The following is a 10,393-nucleotide window of genomic DNA, read 5'->3' as shown; positions in this document are numbered from 1 at the left end:
CACCTTTTATCTTTTCATTTTTCTCAATCTCTGGCTCCTCACTCTTCTTTACAGCAAACTCTCCATAATTGTCCACAAATACATCAACATACTATTTAACAAACTCAGCCTTATCATCAGAGACATTCTTGAATTGTTTAAGATACTCACTTCTGCTCTCCTTGTCTACTTTCAGTGGGTAGCTATCACAAAAAAGTGGTGGCACCTTTTTATACTTCTCTTCATCAGTCATTTTCTGAACATAACCCACAATATTGCATGTAGAAACAAGGTTCTTCAAGAATTCCATTTGTATCAGCAATTCAGCGTTCTACATCTTCTCTTCTGCATACATATTCTTCAACCCATCAACTTCAATTGTCATTCTTGATTGGGTTTGGTATGCCATCATACAATCCTCTTCAAGCCCCTTGATTTGACTTTCATAAGTTGCTACACTTGTTTCATACACATTCAAGAAGGCTTCCTTTCTCCCAAACTCAGTTTTCCACTTTCCAATCTCCTGATTCAATTTATCAAAAGTAACAAGAAGATCAGAAATTGAAACATCAGATTATACCTGAGAGTTTGAGGATTCAGGCTTGTCATGCACTTTGGCCATAAATGCAACATTTTCCTTCTCCATTTCAGCAGCATGGTTGCTCTAATCAAATTCTCCATCCTGTGGCACCCTGGTAACAACTACATTTCCTTGATCTCTCTACTGGTTCACATTGTTTTGATTTGTTCTGTTCTGCTTTGAGAGAACCTGAATTTGATTGTTTCTTTGTGGTTGTAATGTTTGTTGTTGGGTTCTGTTCTGATTTTGATAGGGGTTTTGGTTGGAAATCTGATTTCTCTGCTGGAGGTTCTGATTCTGGTTCTGATAGAATTGATTCTGGTTAACTTGATTGCCAACTTGCTTTGGCATGTTACACTCTCTAGCAAAGTGTCCTGGTTGTTGACAGTTATAACAGATGGCTTTTGATTTGTCAAAGCCAATTCTTTCATTTGGTCCATTGAAACTTGTTCTACCAGTTCTATTATACAACCTTTTGCTTCTCACTGCCAACATAGCTGCTTGCCATTTTATGTCCATGTCTTCCAAATCATCAGCATCGATTTGTTCAAGATCTTCCTGAACAATACTTGTGTTGATTAGGTTCTTGGCGACAAAAGCATGGTATGACTCAGTAAACATAGAGAACAATGCTTGATAATCTGTTCCTTGAGCATTATTGTTCTACAAAAATGTTGACTGCCATTTGCTGCAGAGGGGGTGTCATCTTCAATCAGCTGAACATTGAATCTCGATTGGCCACTGCAAGTTGAACTTGTGTCTGATGGTTCCTCAATGATAGGCTGCTGGTTCTTGATTGAGAGGTTGCCCATTGGTGCTACAAGAGCATTGTTCACTTGAAAGCTTGGCGTGTCCTCCCTAATCATATGGTTCTCTATCATCTCATGTTCAGCAGCCTTGAGAAAGGCAATCACATCATCTAACTTGAAATTGAGAAAACTAGCCTTTTCTTTGATAAACTTGCTGGCAGTGTACCATTCCCCGGACAGTGATGATAAAAGCTTTTTGTTTAGCTCAAAGTCAGAGATTTATAAATGAGTCGTTTACAATCGTCATAAACCTCTGTAAGACTGATTTCAATCTTTCTCCGTCTTCAAACATGAACCTGTCAAGTTGTTGCTTCAGTCTATCTTTTTTGATATCTCTAAGTTCAGTATTCCATTCAAACATTTCGATAACTGCCTCATACATACCCTTTGTGGTCTTATGATGATTGACAGTTGCCAAAATTTCCCAAGAAAGCCCTCACTTCAGCATAGACAGAGCCTTATCATCTCGTTTCTTCATTTTTAGCTCAACGGTGGCATTGTTGTTTGGATCTGTTGAGGGAACATAGTTTCCTTCGGTAATGGAAGTCCAAAGCTCTGGGTCGTTGTAGTTCACGGCTGCTTCGAAGAGCACCTTCCATTTGATGAAGTTTTCCTGTCCAAGAGACCTTGGAATCTTGTTGGTGGAAACTTCCTGGTCTTCCATTTTATCAGATCTGAGATTTGTAGCAGTAAAACAGAGTAAAGCTTCAAGCTTTATCGAACACCTTCAGTCCCGTGGCCTTCAGCGAGCTTACACAAACTCTGATACCACTTATCAGGACCGTGAATCGGGTGAAACCTTTTAAAAGGTTGACAAGAACACACCGACTCGATTACCCAAAAGGCCTGTTGAATATCCTGGCGGAATCAGGATATCCAACGAGTGGGAACGAATGAGTGAAAATAGCAAACACAAAACAATAATAGATAATCAATAAAAGCTCATTCAAAGACAAAGATTCACTGTATTAAATGATTCATTAATGAAACAGTGAAAGGAATGTCTAGGGTTTCGTGTGACGGCGGCGGCGAATGTACGAGAAAACAAAGAGAATATTCTTTGGAATGTTTTTCGTTTTCAGTGTGTGGCAGCCTGTAATTCCGTTTGGAAATCCGTGTCCTAAAAGGTATCCTAGGACCCCTATTTATAGACCGTGAAATTCCTTCTAGAAGTTCCTAATCATTACATAATGAAATACAAAACAATACAAGTGTTGAGTCCTCGAGCAAGGTAACAGTCTTGCTTGAGCAAACTCACTATCCTAGGTATGCTCGATGAGTGTCCTCGAGCATACTTTACTTAGAATATCTTCAGTGAAGATATTCCCTTCCAGCAGACTTCATCCTTCTTGACTGGTCCATGCTTTGCTCGAACTAGTCCATCGAGCAAGCTCATTCTTCTTGATGTCTTCAGTTATACTTATTCAGCAATCTTTAGCATGCTCGGATGTAAATCTTGCTCAGGAAGTGAACTGTGCTCGAAGTCCTTGCTTTGATCATGTGACATCTTCTTATTGCATCCATGCTTGTCCCCATGTGCTTGATCATCCTGTGCTCGTGACACTTCATTAAAACTTGTATGATCAAGCTGTTTGCTCGATTAGCAATCCAAGCTCGATAGAAGGATACTCTTGCTCGTTGAAGTGTAGCTTGCTCGAAGCCTTAACACTTAGAAGAATCAACCATTTAAGGTTCTGAAGACCTTGCTCGAAGTAGTAAAACCATGCTCGGTCGTCTGTGGTTGCTCGTAGTCCATACTTAGCCATTTTCTGAGGAGGTTGAGAAGATTCCAATCTTCCTTATCATAAATTTAACCCAACAGAATTGTGTACCCAACTCCAAGAACTATCGGACAAAGGGTTTATTCGCCCTAGTTCATCTCCATGGGGCACACCTGTTTTGTTTGTCAAGAAGAAGGACGGTTCCTTTCGCATGTGTATCGACTACCGCGAGCTCAACAAGCTTACGGTCAAGAATCGTTACCCCTTCTCTCGCATCGACGATCTCTTCGATCAACTTCAAGGAGCTTCTTGCTTCTCCAAAATTGATCTTCGTTCGGGTTATCATCAACTACGCGTACATGAAGATGATGTACCCAAGACCACCTTTCGAACCCGATATGGACATTACGAGTTTAGGGTTATGTGCTTTGGGTAAACCAATGCACCCGCAGTATTCATGGACCTCATGAACCACGTGTGCATGTCGTACTTAGATAAGTTCGTGATTGTCTTTATTGATGATATTCTTATATAGTCTAAATCCAAAACCGAGCATACAAAGCACCTTTATTCCATTCTTGATCTCTTGAGGAAGGAACAACTTTACGGTTGACCAAAGTCATAGAACCAGCCAAGCCCGACTGTGGGCCACGGTGGAGCTCACTCCCGCTTCTTGTTTTCTTCGTATCTCTCTCGTTCCAGCTCCATTTTCTTCACCGTTTTCGCCCGTGTTCTCGTAGCGACATTCTCTAGCTCCTCAAACCTGCAAACACACGAGTAACCGTAGTCAACTAATTCCACGGAATTAACTTAATCCCGTAAGTACATTTACATCATTTAATTCACTTAGTTGCTTCCCTACGGGTCGCTCGTCACATTCCCACACTTAACCGTTGCTTGTCCCCAAGCAACACTTGAAATCACAATTGCTTTCAAAACACACCACGAAACAAACCACAAGACCGGCTCAGTTAAGGTCCCAATTCATACCCTATTCCCACATAATTAGAAGTTTGCACTAGCTTACTTGATATTATATTTAAAACATAGAATTCTAATCAACCTTAACATGCTTTCCGTTTTTACTCACACATAACACACCGTCACTCATTAACTCACTTATCAGTGAAAGTTCTAAATATCACAATAATACTCGATTCTCCTCGCATACGCTTGTACCACCGTCAAATATCCACCTAATCATGCTTTAACATAAATGCAAATCAAGAGGTCTTAAATGGGTTGTAATGGGGCTAGGTGCAAAGGTAAGGAATGGGGAATATTGAAAGTGGCTCAAGTGATCCGACCCGGCTTGTTACATCAAAACTAAAATAAACAATAAAACACACTACTATATACATAACAGCTTGCATCACGAACTCGAACCACAAGGCTTTGGACATTGCCTCGACTTTTCCTTGTCTTTTCTCTTTTCTCATTTTCAATTTTTTTTTACTAACATTCAAGAATGAAACTACTACTCTCTATTGATTAATAACAAAACAACTATGATTACAAAGAAAAACCTATCAAGCCAGATCGTCTCACAGCATCATCGGGGTTGAACACATGAAAAGAATAGGTCCAATAAAGTTTTCTAAAGGAACCAACCCCCCGCCCCTCTCATTACCCACGCGCATATGTGTAATTTATGAGGCCCAACCACCAAAGCCCACACTCACACTCATCCGAGACGAGGCTTTAACCTAATCGCCTCAATCACTTTTTCATTTATGCCAAGCTAAGGTCTCGAAGTGCATTGATGGCACAAGTTCTAACGGAGAATACCCATTCCATCACCGCTCTTCGTTTTCCCAATACCCAAGTGACTATGGACATGTTATGTGATTTGATATACTGAAAGCATGCTAACCTTGCCTAGAATACTACTCGACCACATTTTTAACATAACTAAGCAAACTTGATTTTGGGGGAATTATGACCATGAAAGGGGACCAAAACTTTGCCCCGCCAATCTTACCACTTTTCCAGTGTTTTTCTTTCAATTGTCATCATTTTTTTTTAAATTTTTAACGAAACGAAATATTTCCCATCCCCACACTTGGGATACATTGTCCCCATTGTATAGTTTTGAGAAACTAAAACAAAAACAAGAACACCACCTCTTTCCAACCCGCAACACTATTTCTAAAGATTTCATCCTTCTCCCTTCCAAATATCACAATAATATACAAAACACATGCACCTGGTATGGCTGGGTCACCATTGAAATGTCACTCCGATGGAGGTTATAAAGTCTGAAAATTCACCAAAGTTGAAAGCTCCACTTCCGCCGCTGCTGCCTTCTCCCGATGATGGTGGTGGTGGCGCCATCGATTGCATCGGGTCCACCCACATGGAGTGATGCAATGGAGGCTCGGGGTATCGCACTGAGCCGTCATATGGTGGTAGAGATGTGTAATCCACACTTGGTGGATCTGGAACGACCTCTTTACCGGCATGCCACTGTTCATGCATTCTTCGATTTCTTTCATCCATATACCGCATGTTTGCTCCGTGCTCCCGCCTATTGGCATGGGCACGATTCCACATTTCCAACCAGTCATGCCTTTCCTTCTCGGCTCATTCATGGTAGGCCCCTATGAAAGTTTGGTGGTCAAAAAGTGCTCGGGACTCCTACGACCAACTATCAAAAGTAGAAGGCCGATGCCTCTCCACCACCTCATTAATCGAACCCTCATCACCACCAACTACCTCCATGTCATCTTCATCACTTGCCTCCTCAACTATTTCCTCCAACTCTTAATTCGTCTCTCGTTCAATATCCTCCCTTAATACTCTCCATTTCACATTACCGTTCTTCAAATGATGATACCTTTCGTTCTTTGTATGTCCAACCTGGGCCCAACGCATCCAAATTATGTTCTGTAAATATCTTCTTCAACCCAACAGCGCCTGCTGGAATGGCGCCATGCAACTTCAATATCACCGTGATCAATCGGCAATGAGGTATTAACTTCCTCTTGTTGCTTTCTCTACTTGTCCATATGTTAAGCATAGCCAAGTAACGGAAGGAAATTAGCAGCTTGCCACTCATCATTACGGCTAAAATAGGAATATCACTATTTCTTACCACTGAAATGTCACTCCGATGAGGCACCACATTGGATAAACATATTGTCATTAACAACTGAGCTTCAATTTTCAACTCCTTCCTTTTAGAATTCGAACCTGTACCTCTACCTCCTTTCAACACAGACGATAACATATTATACCATTGCGGATTTTTGTCAGGATGGTCAAACAAATCTCTGACCGATGGATAGACATACGAATGGGATGGCTTACTGTCGAATCGAGCAATTTGATTGAGTGTCTCAAAAGACATCACCACTGTCGTTCCACCCATGGTACCAATCAACTTCATGTCCGAACCCTTCCTAAACGGCAGGCACCTCAAAGTAGATACCCACTCCTCAATCTCCCTATCATATAGCGTAGTGTTCTCTCCATCATAACACTGAAGGGCAGCTTCCCACCCTAATGCTTCAAATCTGTCGAACACGCCAAACGCTTCAAGACCCGAGTCAGTCACCACCTTCTCACAAATAAACCCTTCCAACCTTTCTCTCAAAGTGATCATCCTATCCTTAAATAACTCCGGTTGCCATTCTAAAGCATAACTCGATAATACCCCACCTCTCCAGTCAGGTTTTGGGATTTCTACTTGCACATGCTCTTGCTCTTCTCACAACTGTTGTCTTTTGGCTTGGGCAGCCCAACCACTCGTAGATGCCGCATTTCCCTTTTCCTTGTCTGAAGTTCTTCCCATCTATACACACAAACCACCAAAAACAAACCAAGTCAATTTGATATAATCTTCCCCACACTTGCTTGTTACCATAGTTGTGGATAATCAACTCATTATATACTTAACCAACATCACAAAACTTCAATAAACAATTAATTTTTCGACTTTTCAATGAAAAATCACCAATTTCAAGCATTTATCTCTTATCCACAACTACAATTTGTAACCATTATAACCAACAAGCAAGTGGGTTTTCTCAATTCAACACTACCTTAACAATTATTCCAATGTGTATAAAGAATTGACAAAGATATACCTTGGTTGATGTTTTAGGATGATAAACAAGTAATCTTTGACAAGCAAACAAGAAACCTTCAAAAATCTTTGAAATTTTCGGAGTCCAAATCCTCACAAACGGGCTAACACTTGAGAATGAAAGGGAGTAAGGTTTGTATTGTTAAATCTCACAGGAATTCACTCGCAATCGGGTTAAGAAACTTGGATTTTGGGTTGTTAATGGGAAGAGATGATGGTGAAATTAGGGTTTGAGAGAGTGTTTTATGAAGATGGAGAGATGGTTGGTGAGTTTTGTGGCTGAGATGTGTTGTAAAAACAAAATAAAACACATTTATTTACCTCTAGACCCCTTCCATGTGCAGCAGCCGGCGCCGAACCGTGGGCCACGGTCTGGACCGTGGTCCACGGTTGACCAGGGTCAACTGGAAACAAAGGCCGGACCATGGGCCACGGTGTCTACCGTGGTCCACGGTGATGTTGAACCAGAACTAACAAACCACACCATACCGTGGCCAAACCTTGGATCGTGACCAACGGAGGCTGGACTGTGGGCCACGGTTGGAACCATGGTCCACGGTGGACCCAATTTTTTTTTTTTAACAAATACTCGACTAAACGAACAAATTACAAAAAAATGACAAAGCTCAAAATTACCCTACCCCCAATGAAAATCCCAAGTTGTCCTCAACACGGTAGAGAAATTCGTAAGAACATCCCCACACTTTACTCGAACACACTCCCAACAAGAGAAAGGTAATTTTTTTTAAAAAAAATCGAATTTAACAAAAACTATTTACACCCTACAACATATATGGGCATTTATGCGGTGGAACCGTCTGGTGAGCTTAAGAGGAAACTCACCTTGTCATTGTTAAGCATGTTCACATCCTTCCCTTCTAGGTACGGTTTGAGACGATGTCCATTCACAACTTGTTTAGCTTGACTTTGCATGTCCTCAATCTCCACATCACCAAACTTCCTGACTCTTGTGATCATATACGAGCCCATCCATTTGCTTTTGAGCTTCCCGGGAAACAATTTGAGTCTTGAATTATAAAGCCACACTTTTTGCCCAACCTCAAATGTTCATTTCCTTTTCTTGGCATCATGCACATTCTTCAATTTCTCTTTGTAATTCGAAGCACATTCATACGCCTCATCTCAGATTTCCTCCAACTCGTTCAATTTCAACTTCCTCAACTCACCGGCTTCCTTGTAATCCAAATTGACATTCGTAATTGCCCATAGTGCCTAGTGAGCCTATTCCATCGGCAAATAACAACCCTTCCCATACACCAACCGATACGGAGTGGTACCAATCGGTGTCTTGTAGACCATGCGATAGGCCCACAATGCATCCTCCAACTTAATCGACCAATCTTTTCTATCAACCCCATTTAAATTTCTTTGATTTGTCGATTTGAAACTTCAACTTGGCCACTTGTTTGAGGATGATAAGGCGTTGCAATTTGGTGATTCACACCATAACGCTTCAACAATTTGCCAAATGCAAAGTTCTTGAAATGCGATCCACCATGAATTTGGATTGAACAAACTTGCACACCACGGAATGATCATTAGTTCTTGTTGCAACCGCTTCGACCCACTTTGGCACGTAATCAACCGCAACAAGAATGTAAAGGTACCCGCATGAATTTGGAAATGGCCCATGAAGTCTATGCCCCACACATCAAAAATGTCCACAACCAAAATGGGTTGTAAAGGCATTTCATTCCATTTCGATATGCCCCCCATTTGTTGGCAATTTAAACAATGCCGAGCTTATTCACTAGCATCCTTGAAAATCATTAGCCAATAGAATCCACACATAAGTACCTTGTACCCCGTTTTAGAGCCACTAAAATGGCCCCCACATGCCGACGAATGAACGTGTTTCAAAATCTCTTGTACTTCATTCTCGGGTACACATCTTCTCACTACTTGATCCGCTCCAATCTTGAAAATATCCGGTTCATCCCAAATGTATTTCTTAACTTGGGCCGCGAATTGTTGCCTTCTCTTTTTGGACCAATATTCCGGAATCGCACCCATGGCCAAATAATTGACATAATGAGCATACCACGGCGCGGTTAAAACAACAAGCAACTGTTCATCCGAAAATTTCTCGTTTATCTCCTTCGGATCATCAACAACCTCAAGGGTAATTCTTAACAAGTGATCGGCCACTACATTTTCACATCCCTTCTTGTCACGGATTTCAAGATCGAACTCTTGCAACAAAAATACCCAACGAATCAAATGAGGCTTTGCATCTTTCTTTTCCATTAAATAATGCACCGAACTATGATCCGAGTACACCACAACTTTACTTCCCAAAATATACGAGCGAAACTTATCTAAGGCATACACCACCGCAAGTAACTCCTTTTCGGTGGTGGTGTAGTTCAATTGTGCCTCAGATAAAGTCTTGCTCGCATAATAAATCACCACCGGCTTTTTGTCCACTCTTTGACCCAAAACCGCTCAAACCGTATTGTCGCTAGCATCACACATGATTTCAAAAGGTGTTGACCAATTCGGTGATTGCAAAATTGGTGCTTGTACTAACTTCTCCTTCAAACTATAAAACACTTGCAAACACTCATTCGTAAACTCAAAAGGGACATCCTTCAACAAAAGATTACATAAGGGTTTTGAAATTACACAAAAACCCTTAATGAATCTTCTATAGAACTCAGCATGTCCCAAAAACGATCTCACCCCTTTAACGTTATTCAGGGGTGGCAAGGATGAAATTACTTTTATCTTTTCTTGATCGACTTCCATCCCCCTACTTGAAACCGCATGACCCAACACAATACCTTCTTGCAGCATGAAATGACTTTTCTCCCAACTTAAAACCAAGTTTGTCTCGACACATCGTTTTAAAACTTTTTCTAAATCATTGAGACAAGACTTGAAAGTTGAACCAAAAATGGAAAAGTCATCCATGAAAACTTCAAGTGAATCCCCGACCATGTCCGAAAATATGCTCATCATACATCTTTGAAAAGTGGTCGGGGCATTACACAATCCAAATGGCATCCGTCTAAAAGTAAAGGTTCCATATGGACAAGTAAAAGTGGTTTTGTGTTGGTCATCGGGATGGATTGCAATTTGATTATACCCCGAATACCCATCCAAAAAGCAATAATATTTTTGACCTACAAGTTTTTCAATTATTTGATCAATGAATGGTAACGAAAAATGATCTTTTGAGGTGGCGGTATTTAAC

General features: G+C 41.0%; 1 protein-coding gene across 1 annotated transcript; it reads right to left on the bottom strand.

The window, feature by feature from the left end:
* Positions 1–8,940: 8,940 nt before the first annotated feature.
* LOC143628504 (uncharacterized) lies at positions 8,941–9,444 on the bottom strand. The gene has a single exon (XM_077098081.1). It carries the CDS (start codon positions 9,442–9,444, stop codon positions 8,941–8,943), a length of 504 nt encoding a protein of 167 aa, XP_076954196.1.
* Between the last annotated feature and the right edge of the window lie 949 nt (positions 9,445–10,393).

This window comes from Bidens hawaiensis, unplaced genomic scaffold (genome assembly GCF_021521415.1).
Source record: "Bidens hawaiensis isolate Kalapana, Puna unplaced genomic scaffold, B.hawaiensis_p1.1 tig00005013_1, whole genome shotgun sequence".
NCBI classification, from domain to species: domain Eukaryota; kingdom Viridiplantae; phylum Streptophyta; class Magnoliopsida; order Asterales; family Asteraceae; genus Bidens; species Bidens hawaiensis.
Note: the sequence above shows the minus strand (reverse complement) of the source record. Positions and strands in the feature narration are given on the sequence as shown.